Source organism: Lynx rufus, unplaced genomic scaffold, assembly GCF_022079265.1.
Source record: "Lynx rufus isolate CCGP_SWC_20201006 ecotype Redwood Valley unplaced genomic scaffold, mLynRuf1.p SCAF_1, whole genome shotgun sequence".
Classification (NCBI taxonomy): Eukaryota; Metazoa; Chordata; class Mammalia; order Carnivora; family Felidae; genus Lynx; species Lynx rufus.
Genome location: NW_025814823.1, coordinates 22,101,903 through 22,125,937, shown reverse-complemented (window position 1 = coordinate 22,125,937; position 24,035 = coordinate 22,101,903). Strand labels below are relative to the sequence as shown.

The window sequence follows — 24,035 nt, the reverse complement described above, 5'->3', positions numbered from 1 at the left end:
GCTTTTCTCCGTGTGGCTGATTCACGGGTGTTGGCATCTTCTGTCACATTGCTACTGTTGTGTTCTAGAGCCTTGAGTCCTCTGCATCCAGAGGCCGACTGAGACAGAGCATAGAGAAGGCATGCCTTCCCCCCAAAAACGCTGGCCCTTCTGTTCACATCCACTGTGGGCTCTGTAGTTCCTGGCTGAACGGCTGTCTCCCAATGATTGTTCTGTACTTCAGAAGGAGAAGCACAGATGATTAATGTTTAACTATCTCTGCTACATCAGACCACTCACTAAAGCTCTTTATGCTTATGATTCTATTTTTTTTAAGTTTATTTATTTATTTTGAGAGAGAGAGAGAGAGAGAGAGAGCGAGAGTGCATGCACACAAACAGGGGAGGGACTGAGAGAGGAAGAAAGAGAATCCCAAGCAGGCTCTGGGCTCAGCATGGAGCTCGACGCATGCCTCAATCCCATGAACCATGAGATCATGACCTGAACCAAAATAACCAACTGAGCCACCCAGGTGCCCCTTATGATTCTATTTTGTAGCCAGGTAAGTATGCAGAGCATTCTCCCATTTAAAAAATATTATATCTTTTACATATTTTAACTGAGATATTTTAACTGAGAATATGAATTATATATTTGGTTTTCATCCCATTCCTGGCACAGAGCGACTAAAAGCCTTGGAATTTCTGGAGTAATGAGAGTGATAGAGGTGTCTTGTTATTCCTGACAAGCCCCCTTCAGACACACCTGACTTTGTTAGAGAAGTGGCTTTTGGGAAACTCCACTGATGGGGGCCTGGTTGCCAGGGGAGCTAACCAGGTGTCTAGAGCGTTGAAAATCTCAGCCTCACTCCTCAGACCTCTTCGGAAGGAAAGAGGGACTGGAGTTTGAGTTCAGTTACCAGTGTCAATAATTTAATCAGTTGTGCCTCTGTAATGAGGCCTCCTTAAAAACCCAAAAAGATGGGTTTGGAGAGCTTCTGGGGAGTAATAAAAGGGCTTACATAGTTATTAATCCTCTTCTTCAAGTTGCTGTTTGGATTATTTGTGTTACAATTTAATGTAACACATCAAATACCAAATGAATGATAGAGGCTGTTAAGTAATACCTGAACTCAGAAGCAAAATAGTGATCCATGCAGGTTGGCATGTTATGAAAGGCTGGGGCTTAAGCTGGATCTTGATGGGTCAGATGTAGAGGAGGAAGAACACATTCCTGGTGAGGGGGACAGCACATGTGAGGTCATCAGTTTGTGAGAAGCAAGGTTTTGGGAGTCATGGTTTGAAATGGAGAATTATTATTGGTAAGAATAGTGGCAGATGGTTTAAAATGATAGGTTGGGACTTTAGTGGAGAACTTTGAAAAACTGTATGGCCTTTGGGCTTTGTCTTGTAGAACAGAGTTCCTACACTTGTTTTGAGGGAGAGCTATTTTTATTTACATGAAAGTCTTAAGACTAAAGACCAGATCCATAGTAAAGGCCATGCCCTTGAGCTACAGGTGGAAGCACTTCCAGAAGAAATGGTCACATGGCTAGAGCCTACTGGCCTGCAGCAAGTATTCAAGCAGGTAGAGCACAGATACCACTGGATTCTATAGTCTTTTCCCTGCTGTTATGAGTAGAGAGATAGGTATGAGAGTGGTGGGGACAGTTTTTCCTTTTTCTTTTTTTTTTACCAATTGATTGTGCAGATTGGATATTCATTTTACTTAGGTCACTTGTGTTAATTGACCTATAAACCCTATTATTAATAATTTGGAGCCACCGAACCTTCTTGAGCAGGATGTAACATGATTAAAATTTCTATTATTACTTTTGAATTTTTTATTACTGAATTGAAACACGGAAAGATAGGAGGTTGAGAGCTCATTAGGCTGGGTGTAAACGTGGTATAAAATAGGTGGAGATGGTGGCATTGATGTAGAAAGAAAAGAATGTGAAAAGAGCAAAATATGTGTTGACTGATCTCTCCTAGAGTCAAGGGAGAAAAATGAATAAAACATAGTTGTGTTTTGTGCTAAGCTGACTATGCTGAAAGCACTCTTTAATAGCCTCAGAGCTGTTAGAGAATCAGAATTAGAAGGAAAGAATTAGAAAGATAGGGGAGTGCAGGTAACTCACCACTGCTTCATGTCTTTGATTTAAGACGTTTGAACCTGGCAAAACAAATGAAGTGTGGAAAATCAGGAAGGACCTACCATGGAAATGCTTTCGTGTTAGTATTAAGCCCATATATAAATAAAATTGCGGTTATCGTAGGCTTATATATTTTATCTTGGGAAGGGTCATGGTTTAGCCCCATGCTATAATGAAGTTATTTTAATTACAAATACTATTAAGTCAGTTAAAGGAAACGTTTCTAAAGCATGGTGGTTCTCAAAATGTGGTTTTTGGATTCCTGATGGCCCACAAGATAAAATTGTTTTCATAATGATACTACATTTATACTAATAGTACCAAAACAATGGTGAGTAAAACTACTGTTGCCGTAGTATGAATCAAGCTGATAGTAGTCCTTGTACTCTTCAAGGCCACGAACTTGGAGTTAAAAAAGAGGGTTTCATGCGGTGCCTCAATGACTCAAATTGGTAAAGTGTCTGAATGAATTTCGGCTCAGGTCATGATCTCACAGTTGGTAAGATCGAGCCCTGCATCAGTCTCTGTGCTGACAGCATGGAGCCTGCTTGGGATTCTCTCTCTGCCCCTTCCCTGCTTGTTCATTCTCTCTCTCTTCCCCCCCCCCCCAAATAAGTAAATAAATAAACTTAAAAAAAAGAGTTTCATGTAAGAATGTCTGTGATGAAACAGTAAAAATTATTAATTTTATTAAATCCCAACCCTTGAGTACACATCTTAATATTCGGTGTGAAAAAAATAGGAGGTGGGCCTAAAGCACTTGCCCTACAAACCTGAGTATGAAGGTTGCCTGAAGGAAAACCACTTACTGGGTGCAGCTGTTTGAGTTATTGTATCCAAACTAACTGGAGTTTATGAGGCAGATCCTTGGTGGAGTTGTCACACAAAGGAAACTATTTGCAGCAAATAAGGGGCTATGGGCAAGCACTGAGAGCTGGTATCAGCTGGACGGGGTCTTGGGCTTCTTATCTCTGTTAGCGAGTGCAGGGCCTTGTTTACTTTTGAAACAGCACTGTGAGTTTTTACCACTGAATTATTGTGACTGAAATGATTAGGCTATTTTGGTAGAGATTGTTAGTTTTTGCATTCCCTTTGTTCCCTTAAAATCATTTGCATTTTTTAAAAAATTGTTTAATGTTTGCTTATTTTTGAGAAAGACAGAGAGAGAGAGAGAGAGTGCGAGTGGGGGAGAGGCAGAGAGAGAGAGAGACACAGAATCCCAAGCAGGCTCCATACTCTGAGCTGTCAGCACAGAACGCCACACGGGGCTTGAACTCACAAACCGTGAGATCGTGACTTGAGCTCGAGTCAGAGGCTTAATCTCTTAACCAACTGAGCCACCCAGGCACCCCTTAAATCCTTTTGCATTTCTTTGTAATTCTGACACTTCCTAGGAAGTTCTGCAAGAAGTGTGCTAGGGAGACTAGAGCTGGTAAGGCATAGATTGAGGAGCAGAGCTAGGGGCCTAAAATGACTTCTCTTTCTTTTTCTGGAAACCCCTCTTTATGCTTATGTTATGAACTGAATTTTCCACTTTTTTTCATTGAACACTGTGAACTAACAAACTGTAATTCTTTACACTTGGCTGTTTGGCAGCATTCTCTCAAAACAACGGATAGTATTTGTTGCCAATAATAAAAGTTGAGTCTTCAAGGGGCACCTGGGTGGCTCAGTTGATTAAGCATCCAATTCTTGGTTTCGGCTCAAGTCATGATCTCACAGTTCATGCGTTTGAGCCCTGCTTAGGATTCTCCCTCTGTCTCTGTCCCTCCCCCACTCATGTGCATGCACTCTCTCAAAATAAATAAAACTTAAAAAAAAGTTGAGTCTTCAAGTGAAAATTAGAATTTTGAAAAATTCATATCCACCATCATGAGCAACATGTAGCTTCCCGACACTTAAAGACTCTTCTGATGTGATTCAGTGATGATAATATTAATGAATAGAACTTTTTTTTTTAATATTGTAAAATCAGTAAACCAGTATTTCCAAATGACCAATGCATGATGCTACAAAGTCATGCATGAGCGAAAGTGCCATTCTAAGTGCACAATAAACCAATGGACTTTAGCATAATTGTACAAAAAGTTTGTTGTTATATTTCAGATTCCACATTGTAACTAACCTTTAAGAAATTATCCCTTGTCAAACTTTTATGTAGTATGAAAGAAGAATATTCACTTACCTGAAATGGCTGTTAAAATACTCCTTTTTCAACTACACATCTTTGTGAGGCTGGATATTTTTCATATACTTCAGTGAAAACCTATGACAACAGATTGAAAGCAGGAGCAGATTTGAGAACCCAGCTATCTTCTGTTAAGCTAAATAATAAATTTGTAAACATTTAAAACAATGCCATTCTTTTCAACTAGTATTTGTTGCTGTTTTGGGAAATACATGTTGTTTTTGTTTTTATTAAACTGTTGTTTATATTAATATATCGTAGGTTCTCTATTCCTTTAATGAATTAATAAATATTTTTTGAAATTTGTTTGAATTTTCTGATACAGTAAATATCAGTAGGTACAATCTACATAAACAAAGCTCTTTGGGGTTCTCAGTAATTTTAAGAGTGTAACAGAGTTTGAAACAAACCAACAAATCTGAAAACCTCTGCTGTAGCATTTGCCACTGGTACATGAACATTTGTCCAAAGACTAGTCATCCTCTCTTCTCCTTAAGTCAGGATTACTAGAAGCAACCAGATGCTTAGATGAAAGATTGACTCTCACTACTGAGTAGGAAATGGATTATGAGAACTCCAACAGAGGGAAGGTGAAATGCAGCCACCGGAAACTTCTAATATTAGCTCCGAGGCCTTCAGAATTGATTTATAACCCAAGCCACAGTAAGACTCAGGAGTAGCAGGGAGTAGATAGAAATGTACGCTTGTTCAACTAAGACTTTTTAGTTCATCTGTTACTTTGAATGTAGGACACCCTATGGGCCATCTGTCTTTTCGCTTCTGGGCACAATCGTAAAAAGTCTCCTAGCTGAAATTGCAGGAGATATTAGCAAATATCTTTGTAAACGACTAATTAATTAATGAACATTTGAATGCTTAATGCTGTACCCTGTATAAGGCATCTCATTGTTCCCTCTCAAATGCAAAATATTTTTTTCATCTGTTTGTAATCTAGTTTTGTTTTCTATTTTGTAAATTGTCCGATCATATCATTTTGCCTCTCTCGAGGCCTTATTGTTCTTGTCAATTCATATGTGCTGTTAATGAATTAAAATCTTCTCTGTATATTAAAGATTACTAACCTACTGTCACATTGATTGAAAATTCTAGTTTATTGTTTTGTTTTTAATTTTGTGGACTTAAAAAAATTAATATTGTTTCCCCATCCCCCCAACACACCCACGCACACACGCACGCACACACACTGTTGCCCTCACATTATTTTAGCCATTTAGATTTTTTCTATATTTTTACTGTTTTACACAGTGCTGCACTAAATATATGCATGCATGAATTTTTTCTGTTTCTGTTTAGAATAATTTAAAAAATTTTTTTTTTCAACGTTTATTTATTTTTGAGACAGAGAGAGACAGAGCATGAACGGGGGAGGGGCAGAGAGAGAGGGAGACACAGAGTCGGAAACAGGCTCCAGGCTCTGAGCCATCAGCCCAGAGCCGGACGCGGGGCTCGAACTCCCGGACCGCGAGATCGTGACCTGGCTGAAGTCGGACGCTTAACCGACTGCGCCACCCAGGCGCCCCTAGAATAATTTTTTAGAGTATCTTCCCAGAGGAAGAATTCAGAGCATAGGTACATTTTTCACATATGGATGAATTGTTTATTTCAAATACAAACTCTGGACAGTATCAGTTGTTGGCTCTGATATTTCTAAAAGCAGCCACTTGATTACTTGTAGGACTCTGGTATATAGTCCTGGCACTGGGCTTTGGGACCACACTTGGCAAAGCCAGTGATTCCACAAGTATCTTCCATGAGCTTTGTTAAGGATCACCTATCTTTTCCTATAAAGGGCTAGATAGTAAATATTTTAGGCTTTGCAGGCCATATGGTGTCTGTACAGATATTCAACTCAGCTACTCCATTGTTGTGCAAAAGCAGCTAGAGACTATGTCAATGAATGGGTGAGTCTGTTTTCAAATAAAACTTTATTTATAGACACCGAATTTTAGTTTCATAAAATTTTCATGTGTCATAAAATACTATTCTTTTGACCTTCTGCAATTATTTAAAACTATAAAATCCATTCTTAAACCTGCCAGCTGTACAAAAACAGGCAATGGGACAGATTTAGCCGATGGGCTATAGTTTGCCAACCTTCGGCCTATATTAAAATTGACTTCATAATGGACATTTATTATATTGGGACCTCTGGATCTACCACAGTGATATGGTGGATTTATCATGAAAACCCTTAACTTCGGCATGTGTCTGATAACTACCTTTCATGTTTTGTATTTCAGCTGGAGTTAACCGAATTTCATACTGGCCTGCTGATCCAGAAATAAGTTTGCTTACTGAGGCTTCTAGTTCTGAAGATGCGAAGTTAGATGCCAAAGCAGTGGAAAGATTGAAGTCAAACAGTCGGGCCCACGTGTGTGTCTTACTTCAGCCTTTGGTGTGTTATATGGTGCAGTTTGTAGAGGAGACCTCTTACAAATGTGACTTTATTCAAAAAATTGCAAAAACACTGCCGGATGCTAACGTTGACTTTTATTCTGAATGTAAACAAGAAAGAATAAAAGAATTTGAAATGTTATTTTTGGTTCCAAATGAAGACATGCATAAGCAAATACTGATGACTATAGGTTTGGAGAACCTCTGTGAAAATCCATACTTTAGCAATCTAAGGCAAAACATGAAAGACCTTATCCTCCTTTTGGCCACAGTAGCTTCCAGTGTGCCCAACTTTAAGCACTACGGATTTTATTGTGGTAATACCGAACAGATTAATGAAATTCACAATCAAAGTTTGCCACAAGAAATTGCAAGGCACTGCATGGTTCAGGCCAGGTTATTGGCATATCGAACTGGTGAGTTACATGCTTAGTGCATAAATTGGGGCTGATTGGGTTGTATTTGTCTCAGAAGTAAAATGGTATTCATGTCATCCATGGTAGGGTTCATTTACTCTTTCTTAGTACTGAAGTTTTGCTGGTCATATGTGTAGAGGTTAGCGAGACCCTTGAGTAGACAACTCAGAACAGTTTTAGGATTCCTTGCGGCCTTATATTCAGTGCTACATTTATAAATCAGGGCCTGATTATGTAGGACCTTCTTCCTGCTTTTGTGTTCTCATTGTTCATTGAGCTCTCCACTAGAGATGGGACAAAAAGAGAAAGAGAACCAAAAATCATTCATTTTTAATTAACTCTTCAGTATTTTGTATGTATTTGGTATTTTTTTTTAATGTTTTTAATGTTTATTTATTATTGAGAGAGAGACAGAGCATGAGCGTGGGAAGGGCAGAGAGAGGGGGAAACACAGAATCCGAAGCAGGCTCCAGGCTCTGAGCTGTCAGCATAGGGTCCGACATGGGGCTCGAACTCACAAACTGCGAGATCATGACCTGAGCTGAAGTCGGACGTTTAACCGACTGAGCCACCCAGGCGCCCCAGTGTATTCGGTATTTAATAAAAACTTTGAAAATCTTTATAATAAAAAATGAATTCAAAATAACAGAATTAAAGTAAAGGGATATTGACAAATTCTTCCCATTGCTGGTATGTCTTCCCTCAGCAAGTTGAGAAATCAAACATTTTTAACTTTATTAAGTTGTGCATGAGTGTATATGTGAAAAAGGAAATTATTGGGAATTTTCTTTATTGTGATAAAAGATGGCATCTGTATTTCTAATTATAGAACAATGTTTTCACATCTTACCAAATGTAAGATTTTTCAAAGTAGAATCTTGATCACTTTTTTAAATGTGACTTTGAAATAAGGAGGAAAAATACAGGCAGGAGGAGCAGTAGAGTAAGATTTGGTGAATGGAGGATTTTTTTAGCTTATCCCAAGAAAGAAGAAGAAAGAAAATCTTAAGAAAAGGTCCATACAAATACCACTGGCCTGCAGTATATTCTAAACAAAGACCACAATCAAAGTACTTTCAGTAGAATGGAGATCTTCAATGACCGCATTTCAGAATCACAATATTTTATTAAAAGTCCAAATGCTCAAATTCCAACCCAGACCTACTGAACAGAGCTTCCTAAGGGTGTGGCCTAGGCTTATGAATTTTTAAAGTTCTGCAAGGGATTCTGCCATTCAGCAGGGTTAATAATCACTCAACTCTTATTAAAGAATGTGGTTCTACTACAGGCACAAGCTATATGACTCCAAACAATTATGTAAAAGACTGATTTAATGTAATTATGTTGTATTGTGGGCTGCACGTTAGTCTCTTTGCCAAAAACAGCCTTGTAAATAATTTTTCTCTAAACCATACTGGAAGGGCAGAAACGTAAATGGGAACAGCTGTTACAGCTATAATTCACTAATTAATTCTCCTTTGCTAATTAGAATTCAGTTGATTCCAGGGTGAGCGTAAGCTGGGAGATCGGAATCTGCTGTTCTTTTAGTTGATTTCAGTACCTCTTCTCATAGGAGAACATCTCATCGTGCCATGTAGGATTCCAGTGTGTAAAGGTGCAGTAATGCATAGATAGAAATTTGCATCTATGTTGTTTATAAGATACTCTATAAATGTATCTACTATTTCTGTGCAGAGTTTTGTACATGAAGTTGTGCTTCTGCTCTTGATGGGTAACTTAAAAGATTTTTACAGGTTAATTTTTTTTATTGTGGATGGCTTTTTTGCCTGGAACCCAAATCTTGAATAGGATGCAACTCTCTGTCATGCACTCCACTCCCCTCTCTGCTCTCCCAGGGAAGGGACAGTTTTTCCTTAGCACTAATGCTCAGCATGATGTGCTGAGTGGATAAAGGAAATCTTTTTATATCCAAAGTTAAATGGTCCACAATCCCTTATCCAAAATTCTTGGAGCCAGATGAAAAGGAGTTCAGAATTTTTCAGATTTTAGAAAGTAATATGGTACATGTATTGTATATGACACAGCATTCCAGGGGGTCTGGCACAGTGCATTATAATCAAACACATACATGTGGAGTAGAATGTATGAATATTTGCACTAAATATTTGGTCAGGTGTGACCATGAAATAAGTACATCAAGCTGTAAAAAAAGAAAAAAACAAACCTTGATAAAAGGGACTTCAGATGAGAAATACTGGACCTATATAACAGTAACAATTTATTAAGCACCTAGAATGTGTCAGGCAGAGAGCCGGGCAATTTATATATGTATCTTATTTAACACTGAGGGCAGTCCGGCAAGGTATATAGCCCCTGATGGAGTGTCCTAACAACTCAGGCTTTTAATTTCACACTGTTCAGTTTACTTTGATTTTATTTCACTCCATAGGTGAAGACACCATTTCATTAAACCATTTTATTTAAAAATATGAGTGAAATGAATTCCAGAACCTCTAACAACAGACTTCTAAAAGTAATTGAGAAGCTGGTGCTTAATAATTGTATTTTAAATGATGAATAAATAGGATCCACAGAGGTGTCATTAAAGGAAGCTATGAGGTAGCAAAAACGTGACAAAATTCATTTAGACTCTAGAGAGGGGAAAAAAGAGGAGGGCATTGCATCTTGTCTACCTGATTTAAGTGTGATTTTTAAATCTTTTTTGGGGGTCCCATTTTCCCTTAGACTAAGTGTTTTTCAAAGCTGAGGATTATGCCTTCCTCCTGAACCACAGCATTGATGATGAAAGTAGGTTGGAGAAGCTGTGAAAGTTAACTGTTTCAGATCATAACTTGGTGGTTGGTTCTCAACTTGGTTCTCTGCCTATGAATCAGAGGGGATGCTCATGAAAAATGTGGGTTCCTGAGCCCTGGCTGAAGTCTTTGGAGAGGTCACTTCAGGGGATTTCCCTGGGAGTCAGGAGTCTTCCTTTTAACAAACATGCAGTGATTCTGATGAAGTGGCTGTGGACCACACTTGGGCAAATGCTGACATGACCACAGAATCTGAAGCTAAAATAACCACACCTGTGTTCCAGAATCGTGGGCTGAAGAGTTCTCTGACTTTTGGTGATTGGAGTCTCAGAAATTTGGCTCAGTGAATATAATAAGTTGACCTTTTCCTTCAAAGGTATACAGAGAAAGAAAACCTGTGAATGAGCAGATTATGGGGAGCAATGTCTGTACAAATTGCAGACATGAAAAGATTCTTGAGAAATTACCTCATCTGTCATCCGACCTTGGAGCTGTGTGAAATCTACTCCATCTAACATGGATACAATTTTATTCTGATTTTAAGAGACATAGAAAAGAATATTCTGTTGGTTTAACTAAACTTAGAAAGGCAGTAGAGCCACATACTGAGGGAAAATTACATTTTTCCCCTCCTGACAAGGTTTAGTCTGTCCCCAGACTGAAACAGAAAAAGTGGCTCCTGAGACTTAAAAAAAACATAACATGAAAAATACTTAGTGTTGATGGTAGGAAAAATAGACTCTTCATATGAAGAATTTCTATTTCAGTCTCTCATTTTTTGTTTCAGGTTTGTACATGTATTAAGGATAGTTTTACTTAAAGGTTTTGGTTTACATTTATAACTTCTGCCACCCGCCTTAGAAATGAGCATAAAGCCATAATTATATTCTTTTCCACCCTTATGTTATACTCTGCACGTCTTGGAAGGAACAAAGTTTTGTTTACAGCAAAATCTCTTCCATGAATCTCCACTCTAGAATAAGCCTTCCCATACCCTCCATTCCTCAGCATGGGGTTCATTTCCATTCTAGCACAAGCACAGCACATGGGTGCTTCCTGTCTGTCTCCCACTTCAGACTATAAATTTCATGAATACAGGAACTTTTCAGCATTGTCCCACTTGGGCGTTCAATAAAGGGAAATCTTTGTTACGAAATTCTTAATGTCAAAGGGAGGGGTAGATTTCATTTAGTGGGCTAAATTTTAGTCACTTGATTTCTTTGCCTGTTTTCTCTTCTAGAAAAGGAAATTTTATCTGCTTTACCTTTACGGTAAAAATGAGATAATGGGTAAAAAGTGCTTAAAATAAATTACACAAATGCTTTGTGATATAATTGTGAAAACTTGAGCTTGCTTGAACTGAAGATGGGGAATTTTATTATAGTATCGTAAGTTTTAAAAATTAACTTATTTGTAAGGCAAACTAGTTTTTAATACCTAGATGGAATGAAGTTATCATTGGAGGGATTAACTTTTAGGAAATTGTGGAGTGAAACTACAGTTTCATTTAATCCTTACCAATATGAAAATGCCCTAGAGTAAGTTCCCAGATTGTTACTGTTTCTGTGTAAATGTACCTGCTTAACCACATCAGTCCCTTATTAAGATTTTGATAAATACTGTGGTTTTCATAATTACTCTATAATTGTCTTTAGAAATTTGAAACTTATCTTTGTATTAGTAAAAGGAAAAAGTAAATCCTTGATATGCAGCATTTCTATTTTGGTTTTTTAAAACTTTCTGTTTCAGATTCATGGTTTTAAAAACTACAGCTTTATTTGTTGTAGAGGTTTTGGTTCTGCAGGGAAATTGTAACCTTATGTTTATAACTTCTGCCACTTGATTTAGAAATGAGCATCAGTCACTAAGTTGGCATTCTTTTCCCATTGAGATAAACTCTGAAGGTCAGGAAAAGGACTTTCATATAGGTATGAAAGCCCATAAAACTTGCTTTTGTTTGTATTATAAGTTTGAGCTTTATTTCTTAGCAACAATATTTCCATAAAATGTATTTTCCATGATTAGAGTGTAAAAAATGCTAGAAGACAGATTTGATTGTTGTGAATTATTGTTACATTAAATTCATTAGTTCAGAAACTTCTTTTTAAGTCATTTTCATCATCTGTTAGAAATAGTCTTTTAGAGACTGATTTGTTGGTGGAGAATCTATAAAATTACCCTCAGTTCTGGTTACAGCTTTGCGGTGATCTGACTGTGGGCACTGCCATTGTAATGAGCTCAGCATATAGATCCTGTGTGATTGGGTTGGTAATGACACTGTATGTTATTTAGTACCTGGTTCCCATATTCCATGCCTGAAAGTATTTACTTTAGTGGTAAACTTTTACTACACAAATTTATTTAGTAATAAAAAGGTATTTATTTCTATAGTTAGTGAAGATATCAAGGATTGCTGCTACATTGTGAATTATGTTTCAATACTATGTACTGTTTTTAGAAACTTGTATTTCTGAAACTAACAAATCACTGATTTTTGCTGTGTTAAATGACATTTATCTTTCAGAGGATCATAAAACTGGAGTTGGAGCAGTCATTTGGGCAGAAGGAAAATCTGTAAGTATGAAAATAGTTCTTTAAACATTTAACCTTGATTTTGTTTAAACCTAGTTCAATTTTAAGTGCATTATATTTTATTGATCCATTGGGGTTAATATTTCATTTTGGTGCATTTGTTAAATTTGATAAATATTTGATCATTCCTCCAACAATTGTCTAGGTAGATTAATTGATTTAGCAAACATTTATTAAACATTTTCCACAGGGTAGGCACTGTGCCACAATGAACAGTGGGGAGGTAAGAACCACGTTTTCTGCCCTTGGTGGCCTTAAATAGTCTATTAATGGAGACGGGGGAACGAAAAAGGGGCTGGTATATAAATGTAATTATAACGTGACACTGGGAGGGCAGGGAGCAGAAATCTCTACCCTGCTTGGAGAAATGAGTAAAACATTCTTAGAGGAGGTAGGGTGCTATTTATTAGTCTCGAAGAATGCGTAGGAAGGCATCAGGCAGAGCAAATTAGCGTGACTGGGAAAATAAGAGGCAAAGGTAGAGGGTACAAGACAGAATTTGAGAAAATTCAAGTGATTTGGTGTGTAGTGTGTGCTGTAGTGTGCATAGTGGAGTATTGTGCACACTATCTGTATGTTAGTGTAGCAAAAAATTAGACCGGACCACGAAGCACTTTGCATACCATGCAGAGAGTTTATCCTTTCTACAGTGGGATACTCTAGTGCTAACCAGTAGAAATAAAAAGCAAGTTACACATAATTTTAAATTTTCGAGGAGCCACATTAAAAAAAAAAAAAGAAAGAGGTGAATTAATTTTAAGAATATATATATATATATATTTAATGTTTTATTTATTTTTGAGACAGAGAGAGACAGAGCATGAGCAGGGGAGGGGCAGAGAGAGAGGGAGACACAGAATTGGAAGCAGGCTCCAGGCTCTGAGCTGAGCTGTCAGCACAGAGCCCGATGCGGGGCTTGAACCCACAAACTGTGAGATCATGACCTGAGCCGAAGTCGGACGCTTAACCAACTGAGCCATCCAGGCACCCCAAGAATATATTTTATTTAATCATATTTCCAGATATTATTTCAACCTGTAATTGGCATAAAAGCTATTAATAAAATATTCTGCATCTGGGGAGAGTATTAAGTCTTCACAGTCCTGTGTGTATTTTACACTTAATAGTGCTTCTGAATTCAGACCAACCACATGTGGCTAATGGCTACTGTACTGGACAGTGCAATCCAAGAATATCTTAAGTGGGAAAATAATTTGATCAGATTTACATCATAAGGAGAATGAAGTGGGGCTGGAAGCAAATAGGGAGCTAAGAAAAAGGAGATGATGAAGCCTCAGAGTTGTGGGGTTGGGTTAGAAAGGCGTGAGATCAAGAGATACTTAGTAACTATAAGGCTAGCTGAAAGGTGAGTAGGGGGCCTAGATTCTTCTTCAGTAGACTTCATGGCAACTAATTTGACTATTTCCCTGGATGTATCATAAGGCCCTCACGTTCAACCTAGCCAATAATCCAGTATCTTCCCTGCCAACCTATTCCTTCATCAGTGGTCACCATTACCATTCCCTGTTACTACACATATATGATCAATCACCAAGTGCTATAAATTCCACCTTCAAAAGATGTCTTGACTCTACCTAACTCGCCCCACCTATTAACCACCTAATAGAATAGGTTCCTCTGCCACAAACTCCCATAGCATTCTGTGCACCTAATTTATGATGCTCATCACAGTTGAAATTATGTGCACAGGTTCTTATCTCCAGTTTATGAGGGCAGGAAGACCCTGTCTTGCTTGCAGCTGTATTCCCAGCACAGTGCCTGGCCTATGGCTGGAACTCTCATTTGTGTTGATATGAATGCCCAGCAGCCTTTTGGCTTAACATGTGGTTCTCAAGTGCTTTGTAGAGAATTTAAGTTTCCAGTCAAGTTATCTGTGGTAGGTAGCCTGGTAAAGTGGAAAGACATGGGTTTGGGGTCCAGCAACCTGGGCTTGAATTCTGGCTATGTCACTAGCATTTATAACCCCAGACAAGTTTAATCTCTCTGGGCTTCAGTTTCCTTATGTGTAAAATGGGAAAAGTAATAGTACTACTGCCTAGATTGTTGTGAGGATTGATTAAATGAAATAATACACGAAAAACTTGGCATGATGTTTGACATTTAGTAAATGCTCAAGAATAATTTATTATTATTATTGAGATAACATTTTATTTGTGTTTATTGGCTCATCATAACAATGATTTTTATCAAGCTGCCATAGTAATGAGTATGTTGATATTATCACATGAGTAGTTATAATATATTGACATTTAGTGGTTTATAGTATATTCTAAATTATTATAAACACTTATGCTGTATAAAATATTTCACTCTAGTAACTGATAAAGCATTCATGTTATACCTAATATGCCATTGACCATGAGAAATTAAAAAAGCCACTTAAGTAAAAAGATTCATTAAATATGTATTATTTTGTATATATATTATTTTATAATATATATACACAATATAAATAAATACACAATAAATATGAAGTTAAAGGAAAGTGCATTTTTATTTTCCAGCAATATCACTACAGCATATTTTTAGTCTAATAGTTGAAATTGTTCAAAATATTTTCAGCATTTCTGGTTTGCTAACCAGTAGAACAGCACAGAGCATACAAAATTAACAATTGCTTATGGAGTACCTGTTATGTGTGGAGCACTCTAATAGGTGTACTTTAAGGCATAAAAAAGAGGCATAAAGCATGGTTTCTGTTTTCCAGGATCTTATAATTTATTTGGGGAAAGATGTCTGAATCGAGTCAAACAGTTTGTGAATTAAACAAGCTGGTGTTTAATAGCTAACACCAAGGACTGCCTTGAGATTATACGTTAGAAATGATCAGACTTCTTAAAATTTAGCTTTGATAAAACCATGTTGCAGCAGGAGGGTGTAGGATCGTATGTTTTTTTTTTGTTTTTGTTTTTTGTTTTTTTTTTTTTGGTGACAGAAAATGGAATTGGTTATATAAAGTGTGATGCCAGGCTTTAAAATACACTGCCAGATGCCCTTTTATGTTGACAGCTCAGCTTTGTTGGTTTGCTTGCTCTCACAGAGGAGTTGGGATGGAACCGGTGCCATGTACTTCATAGGATGCGGTTATAATGCTTTTCCTGTTGGGTCCGAGTATGCTGATTTCCCACACATGGATGATAAACAGAAAGACAGAGAAATAAGGAAATTCAGATACATTGTACATGCGGAACAGAATGCCTTGACATTTAGGTATGAAATTTGTTTGCATATCTTTTCTTTAAAATGTAGCAAGGGTTAGTTGAAATAAGTTTCTTTTAGCTATAATTTCTTTCTTTTTCTTTTTTTTTTTAATTCTAAGAAATATTCTTCTCAGAAGTATAATTTCAGATATACTTGGTCTGGGCTGTCTGACCTGAGGCCATTGCCAGAGATCCTCCACACCTTCAAATTTGCTGAGCGAGTCAGAGTGGCCAAAATGAACAAATCAGGAGACTGTAGATGCTGGAGAGGATGTGGAGAAACTGGAACCCTCTTGCACTGTTGGTGGGAATGCAAACTGGTGCAGCCACTCTGGAAAACAGTGCGGAGGTTCCTCAAAAAATTAAAAATAGACCTACCCTATGACCCAGCACTAGCACTGCTAGGAATTTACCCAAGGGATACAGGAGTACTGAGGCATAGGGGCACTTGTACCCCAATGTTTATAGCAGCACTCTCAACAATAGCCAAATTATGGAAAGAGCCTAAATGTCCATCAACTGATGAACGGATAAAGAAATTGTGGTTTATATACACAATGGAATACTACGTGGCAATGAGAAAGAATGAAATATGGCCCTTTGTAGCTGCGTGGATGAACTGGAGAGTGCGATGCTAAGTGAAATAAGCCATACAGAGAAAGACAGATGCCATATGTTTTCACTCTTATGTGGATCCTGAGAAACTTAACAGAAACCCATGGGGGAGGGGAAGGAAAAAAAAAAAGAGGTTAGAGTGGGAGAGAGCCAAAGCATAAGAGACTGTTAAAAACTGAGAACAAACTGAGGGTTGATGGGGGGGTGGGAGGGAGGGGAGGGTGGGTGATGGGTATTGAGGAGGGCACCTGTTGGGATGAGCACTGGGTGTTGTATGAAAACCAATTTGACAATAAATTTCATATATTTAAAAAACAAACAAACAAATTTGCTGAGCGAGCCTGTTTTTGTTTTTTTTGTTTTTTTTTTTTTTTTGGTCTTCCTTCTCTCTCCAATATAAAACTGCTTGGTGTTTGTCCTTAGGGTCTTCCACTTTCTCAGTTGTAAGATGTCCTTTGTTTTCTAAACCTAGAATGCATATACTTAGGAATATATAGATTTTTATCATGAACCAAATTGCTTTAACATAATTTCGGTGAGAGATTATAACTGGCATCACCTCCTTCTGGTGTTCGTTTAGATCATTTCCACAAACATTTCTCAGTCATTACCACTGAGGGAGTGATCTTAGGGGGTTCAAAACTGAGCGAGACATGGCTTAGGTCTTTGAGGAGCTTATAATGCGGCAGGAGGATAGAAAAGTGCTTTTGAGCCAAGGTGATCGGTTCTCTGGGAAATGCCAACACACAGTCCTGTGGAAATTCATGGACTGCTGCAGATGGAGGGGAAGTGAAAGGGGAAAGCTTTAAGGAGGAGCTGGCATTTGAGCTGGGTTCTGAATGTCTGGTAGGATTGTGGCAATTGGAGAGGCTTACCTGAGGGGAAGCCATCCTTGCTTCAGGCATAGCAATGGTCTAGAAGTAGGAAAATGCTTGTGTGTTTGGGAACATGAGTGTTCCAGTTGGGCTGGACTGTGGAGCATGTGGGAGTAGGTTGGGGCTGGACAAGGGAGGACTTTGAATTTAAAAGTGGGGAGTTGGAGGGGCGTTGACAGAGCCACCCTACCAATCACTTAGGTTGCAGGTATATTATTTAAATAGACCAGATGCATAACATTCTGTTGCCCTAGTCTAGGCAAGCAGAATGAGTCTGAACTGGGGAGGTGAATATGGAGGGCGGATGGTTGTGTAGGACAGCTGACCGAGAGCAGCAGAAACCACAGAACCAGGAAGTGTAATCCCCGTAGCTTCAGATGAGGGCATTTCTTGGTCCTAAACTCCCTCAGCAAACAGTTGCTCTGTTCTTTTCCTTGTGCTCTTCATTACGGGTTTACTTGCTTACTTTATGCGGAGGTATGAATCTGTCAAAGCCAAACGCTTGTTAAAATAAAGTATCCTTTCTCAGAGAGGGAATAAAGGAACTATAACTCAAAGCAGAATTTTAATATTAATTTATCAATTTAGTAAGCATTTATTAAATAACCAGTCGATACTAGATAAGGGTTAGATCCTTTGGCTACCATGATGAGCTAATGTCTAATCTCTCATGGTAAACTCTCAAAGAGGGGAGTTTCTAGCCCCTCATTCTGGTATTACAAAGTTCTTACTTATCCATTGTTCTTGCTCTCCCTCCCTTTCTCCCTCTCTCTTTCAGTGTCTGTCTTTTTCTGTTTTTATTTGTAATCTAATACTGAACATCTTACTAATAGCTTAGAATAATAAATGAATTTTAATTATAATAATTGTCACGTTCAGATTGTATATTAACATTTAATGAGTTTATATATTTTGTATGTTCACTAATTTGGCAAGAATAAAGTTCATTATTGTTTATAATGCTGTAAATTTGTTTTAAAAGCAGCTCAGTTTTAGTATTTGAAGATTTCTCTAAAATATAACTGTCATTGTGGAAGCTACCTTCCTAATACTTATAAATTTTTTGTAGGTGTCAAGAAATAAAACCAGAAGAAAGAAGTATGATCTTTGTCACAAAGTGCCCATGTGATGAGTGTGTACCTTTAATTAAAGGTGCAGGCATAAAACAAATCTATGCAGGAGATGTAGATGTTGGAAAAAAGAAAGCAGACATCTCTTACATGAGATTTGGGGAACTTGAGGGTGTTAGCAAATTTACAGTAAGTAGATACACATTTTTTTCAAGTATACTTTCTATTATATTGTTACCTACCCTGCTGAATATTTTTAGTGATTCCCATGCTTTTAAAGACTTTCAACAAACTGTTATCACTGAGTTTATTTTTATGTGCAACTACTCATCTAATTACAGATTTTCAGCTTAGGATTTCTGTCTTATGAATCGACATGTCCGTAACAAGTTGCACATTATTGACCTTACAGATCCTGAATTGGTGGACCCTTTAGTGCCACCTGGTGGCTAACAAAAGAAAATCCCTCACCCGCCTCTTCCTCACCCTTCTGGTTTGGAGTGGTAAATAGAGATGAAAATAGTTTAGGATTACCCAAAAGACAGGGACCCACACAAATACACACACACACACACACACACACACACACACACACGTGCACTCACGACACATTTCTCATGGGAAAAATTAGAAAAGATAGAAGGGATTTAATATTTGATGTTTCAGAAAAAGTACTGAGATACTTCATGGAAAACATAGAACTTTATTTTACTATTTAGTCTTTTAAAAAACTTTTTTTTTCTGGTTTATTTATTTTTGAGAGAGAAAGAGAGCAAGCAGGGGAAGGTGCAGAGAGAGGGGGGGACAGAAGATCCAAAGCAGGCTCTGTGCCGACAGCAGAGGGCCCAATGTGGAGCTCAAACTCACAAACCATGAGATCGTGACTTGACCTGAAGTCCGACACTCAACTGACTGAGCCACCCAGCGCCAGGCGCCCCTAAAAAACTTTTTAGAAACAATCTCAAACATACAGAAAAGTTACAAAACCACTACAAAGAACTTTTTTTTTTCAGAAACGTTTGAGAGTAACTTGTTGACATGGTGGCCAGATCACTCTTGGGGCGCCTGGGTGGCTCAGTCGGTGGAGCGTCCAGCTTTGGCTCAGGTCATGATCTTGCAGTTGGTGAGTTCGAGCCCCACATTGGGCTCTCTGCTGTCAGACTGTCAGCACAGAGCCCACTTCGGATCCTCTGTCCCCCTCTCTCTGCACCTTCCCTGCTCATGCTCTCCCAAAAATAAAAAAAAAAATACTAAAAAAAAAATGATAGCCAGATCACTCTCAAATAGTTTATTACATATTTCCTCAAATGGTAGATTCTCCTACAAAACCATGATACCGCCACAAAACTTGGGAAATTATCATTGATAATTTCATCCACAGATTCTAGCCAAAGTTTACCAGTTGTCCCAGTGTTCTATATAGCAAAAAGATCCCCTCTCCAGAATCATATGTTGATTTTTAATGATAACTCTGGCATTTAATGTAACACTTATATACAAGAATTTGCGGTAGATATAAAAGGCATATAACTATTTATAAATTTCAAATTTACATTCCTGTTTGAGTCCAGAGTGCCTGGAACATATAAGGCACCAAAAAGATATGTTTTAAAGTGTCTATTAGGGCACCTGGCTGGCTCAGTCGGTTAAGCCTCTGACTCTTGGTTTCGGTTCAGGTCATGATCTCATGGTTCGTGGAATCGAGCCCTGCATCAGACTCTGTGCTTGCAGTGTGAGCCTGCTTGGGATTCTCTCTCTTCTTCCCTCTCTGCCCCTTTCCTGCTCTCTCTCTTTCAAAATAAATAAATAAAACATTTAAAAAATAATAATAATAAACTGTCTACATATGTGTATACATATACTTATATATTTATATTAAAAATTTTGGAATTATAACAGCATATTGCCTAGGTTTTGTGTGTATGAAGTATCATAACTATTTACCTTTTTTATTTTTGTCATTTATTTTTGTTTTTTTATTTCCAGTTTTATTTAAAGTTCATGATTTTTAGCCTGTTTCCGATTCTGTGTCTCCCTCTCTCTCTGCCCCTCCCCCGTTCATGCTCTGTCTCTCTCTGTCCCAAAAATAAATAAACGTTGAAAAAAAAAAAATTAAAAAAAATAATAAAAGGGGCGCCTGGGTGGCGCAGTCGGTTAAGCGTCCGACTTCAGCCAGGTCACGATCTCGCGGTCCGTGAGTTCGAGCCCCGCGTCAGGCTCTGGGCTGATGGCTCAGAGCCTGGAGCCTGTTTCCGATTCTGTGTCTCCCTCTCTCTCTGCCCCTCCCCCGTTCATGCTCTGTCTCTCTCTGTCCCAAAAATAAATAAAACGTTGAAAAAAAAAAAAAATTAAAGTTCATGATTTTTTAAAAAAAGGAGGGCCCTGAAAGAAAGGAGAGATGAGCAAGGTGCCTCTTTTGTAAAAGCAAACAAAAACTTACATCCAGCTAGTCAAAGAGAAATCTCTGGTTTTGTGTTTTTGTTTTCTGTCTCTTCATTCCTCCTGAGGAGTAGAAGGAAATAGTTGTTTCACATTCTCTCCATAAAGATTAAATGACCTAGCTCTTCAGGATTGTGACAGACAGATTAAGTGAATTCTGAAATATTTTGCTTACTGGCGGATTTGAGTAGCTTTCTCACTGTAAAGACAATGAAGAGGTCAGAATAATGTAAGATATAGGGTGAGAGAAGCAGAGGGAGGCGGGAAGACAGAGGGTGTGAGGCCCCTCGACAGAGATGGGCCAAGACCCACAGGAGTACCCCACTCAGGTGCACACGATTCTTCTCTGTGCTCCTTCTGGTGAAGGTTAACTCTCTCCTCCTTTTCCTCCTTCTCCTCTTTTCCCTCATCTGGCCTGGTTTGCAATATTATGTAAATGACTTAAACTCCCTGGTTAGCTAAATGCCTAAGTTTTTTTTTTTATATATAAATACCAGAGACTAATATGAACTAGTATTCATTCTAAATTTGAATGTCAATAATGGTTATACTTATTTTTAGATTGTCAAGAGTATAGGAATGTCCAAAAATTGGTTTTTTTTTTTTAAGATTAAAGCAAATTGAAATTAATTTTGTTTGGAAAACTTGCTTTTCTCCTTGAGGTGTTAACCATATACCTTGAGATGAGTGATTCTGTTCTGTGGGATTGTTGCAAACTAGGCTAGGGCTGAGCAACAGTATTTTCAAGAATAGATTTTACCAGTGTAGACCCATGTCCTTATTCAGAAGTTTTTGTTTTGTTTCTATTTAATACATGTACATTTTTCTCTATTAGGTCATATTACTTATTTTAAATTTATTTATTTTGAAAGTAATATATGCTCATTTTAGAGGACCAAGGATGTAAAGAAGAACAGATATTCTCTTACAGCTCATAGATACTACTGTTAACATGTTGCTGTATTCTCTGTGTCATTGAGAATTCTTCAAAAATAATGTTTAATAGTTATACAATATTCTAACTTACAGATATAACTTATTTAACCATCCTCCTGTTGTGAGGCACCTAAATGGCTTCTAAGTTTCTTAAAGTTAGAAATAGTCTTTTTATGATTATCCTTAAATATAGATTCAGTGTTATTAGTTTTTACTTTTCCAAAATTAATAGATTTTAGTAGTTTGATATGTTTTGAAACATGCCTTTTTTTTTTAAGTTCATATGTAATTTTCCACCCCATGTAAGTCCTCTTTTTCCTGGTGCTAATCCCAACCATCCCATTTCTATAGGCAACCAACCAGTTCTAGATGTCTTCCCTTTCCAAAGACTTTTTTACCCATGGAAAAATGTTTGTCTTGTATCTCGTTCCCCCTCAAGGATCATGATAGTTTGATGAACTCATTGATGCTTACAGAAGGCACATTGAATTGTGCCTTTCTAGACATAGTGCCCTCATAGGCCTTTTTGGTCAAGTCATTAGTAATTCTGATGATGGGGATTTCTAGCCAAGTGAGAAGGGAAGGGCTGTGCCGTGACGTACTGATTACACTCAGTTTTTCTTCTCAGCTGCCCCATGCTTCTCGGTACTATCTGAGAACAATCAGGCTTCCCTATTTCTTTTTGAACGGTTGAGATGGAAAACTGTAATCAGAGGAGATATGGTATATGGTGTGATATAACCATACTAAAAGGCAAGATTATCTTGATCGTACTTTCTCTCTTTATATCTAAGCCTTCTCTGGCTGTTATAAGATGCCATAGGACCTGGAGATGGAATGTGGTGTGGTGGAAACTACAGTGTTGGGCAAACTCAGATGCTAATTCTGTTGCTGCCCTTAGTGGGCAAGTCACTACACTTCTCTGGTCTTCTGCTTCTTTACCTTTAAAATGAAAGTAAAGGATCTTTAAAGTTCCTTCCTTCCTGGGAATGCAAACTGGTGCAGCCACTCTGGAAAACAGTGTGGAGGTTCCTCAAAACATTAAAAATAGACCTACCCTATGACCCAGCAGTAGCACTGCTAGGAATTTACCCAAGGGATACAAGAGTGCTGATGCATAGGGGCTCTTGCACCCCAATGTTTATAGCAGCACTCTCAACAATAGACAAATTGTGGAAACAGCCTAAATGTCCATCAACTGATGAATGGATAAAGAAATTGTGGTTTATATACACAATGGAGTACTACGTGGCAATGAGAAAGAATGAAATATGGTCCTTTGTAGCAACATGGATGGAACTGGAGAGTGTGATGCTAAGTGAAATAAGCCATACAGAGAAAGACAGATGCCATATGTTTTCACTCTTATGTGGATCCTGAGAAACTTAACAGAAGACCATGGGGGAGAGGGAGGGAAAAAAAAGTTAGAGAAGGAGGGAGGCAAACCATAAGAGACTCTTAAAAACTGAGAATAAACTGAGGGTTGATGGGGGGTGGGAGGGAGGGGGAAGTGGGTGATGGGTATTGAGGAGGGCACCTGTTGGGATGAGCAATGGGTGTTGTATGGAAACCAATTGGACAATAAATCCCATATTAAAAAAAAAATTCCTTCCCTAAGAATATTGATTCTGATCCCAGAAGTCATATCATTCAGGGTCATTTAGGGTCATTATAGGGACTGGTTGGTATGAACATGCTTTTTTTTTCCTTACATTAAAAAAAAATGTTTTGATATTGACAACAGGGTGCTGAAATGCTGTTTATTAAATCCTTCTTAAACATAAAAATAAAAGGTTTGTACCCTTTTACAGTGGCAGCTGAATCCATCAAGAACTTGTGTGGGTGAACAAAATGAGCCTGAAAGCAGAGAGAGTAAGTATTTAAAAGTCTCTTATTAAGCTAAGTCTCTTGTTGCTAAGAAGAAAGGATACATAGTGAGTTTTAATGATCAGGTGTTTGAAATTGTGGTTGTAGATAGACCATTTTCTTTTTGCAAGTTAGATTTTTGCCATTCAAGTTGTTTACAAACATTTGTGTATCTACTATATGCTAAATTCAATGGAAAGTGCTGGTTTATAATCAGTCCCATAGAATCTGCAGTTTAATACAAATAATCATGCACAAATTGAATATATAAATTAAATTCATATGAAAGAGTAAACAACAATGCTCTTCTATACCAAACAAAAGCTTGCTGGACAGTTAGAAAGGACAAATGTGTATAATTAATACAGATGGCTCTAAGGCCAAATTAGAGGATATATACTTTTTTAGTAGAGTAAAGGCACATTTGCAGAGATTGGTCAGACAAAGGAAATGCTCTGGTTATTTGAATAATCTAACTAAAGTCGTCTCAGCTA

The 24,035-nt window shown here is 37.8% G+C and overlaps 1 protein-coding gene across 2 annotated transcripts in view; it reads left to right on the top strand.

Moving 5' to 3' along the window:
* CDADC1 (cytidine and dCMP deaminase domain containing 1) overlaps nucleotides 1-24,035 on the top strand; it is a 48,013-nt gene that overhangs the window by 20,901 nt on the left and 3,077 nt on the right. The window contains exons 5-10 of one of the 2 annotated variants that reach the window (XR_006962083.1): nucleotides 6,584-7,153; nucleotides 12,452-12,501; nucleotides 15,581-15,750; nucleotides 18,300-18,489; nucleotides 19,314-19,423; nucleotides 23,487-23,547. Coding sequence is in view for 1 of the 2 variants with exons in the window: in XM_047079592.1 (XP_046935548.1) it covers nucleotides 6,584-7,153; nucleotides 12,452-12,501; nucleotides 15,581-15,750; nucleotides 18,300-18,489; nucleotides 23,487-23,547 (1,041 nt within the window). In the remaining variant the exon portion in view is untranslated. The remainder of the gene's footprint in view (nucleotides 1-6,583; nucleotides 7,154-12,451; nucleotides 12,502-15,580; nucleotides 15,751-18,299; nucleotides 18,490-19,313; nucleotides 19,424-23,486; nucleotides 23,548-24,035) is intronic. The other variant, XM_047079592.1, reaches the window with a different exon arrangement.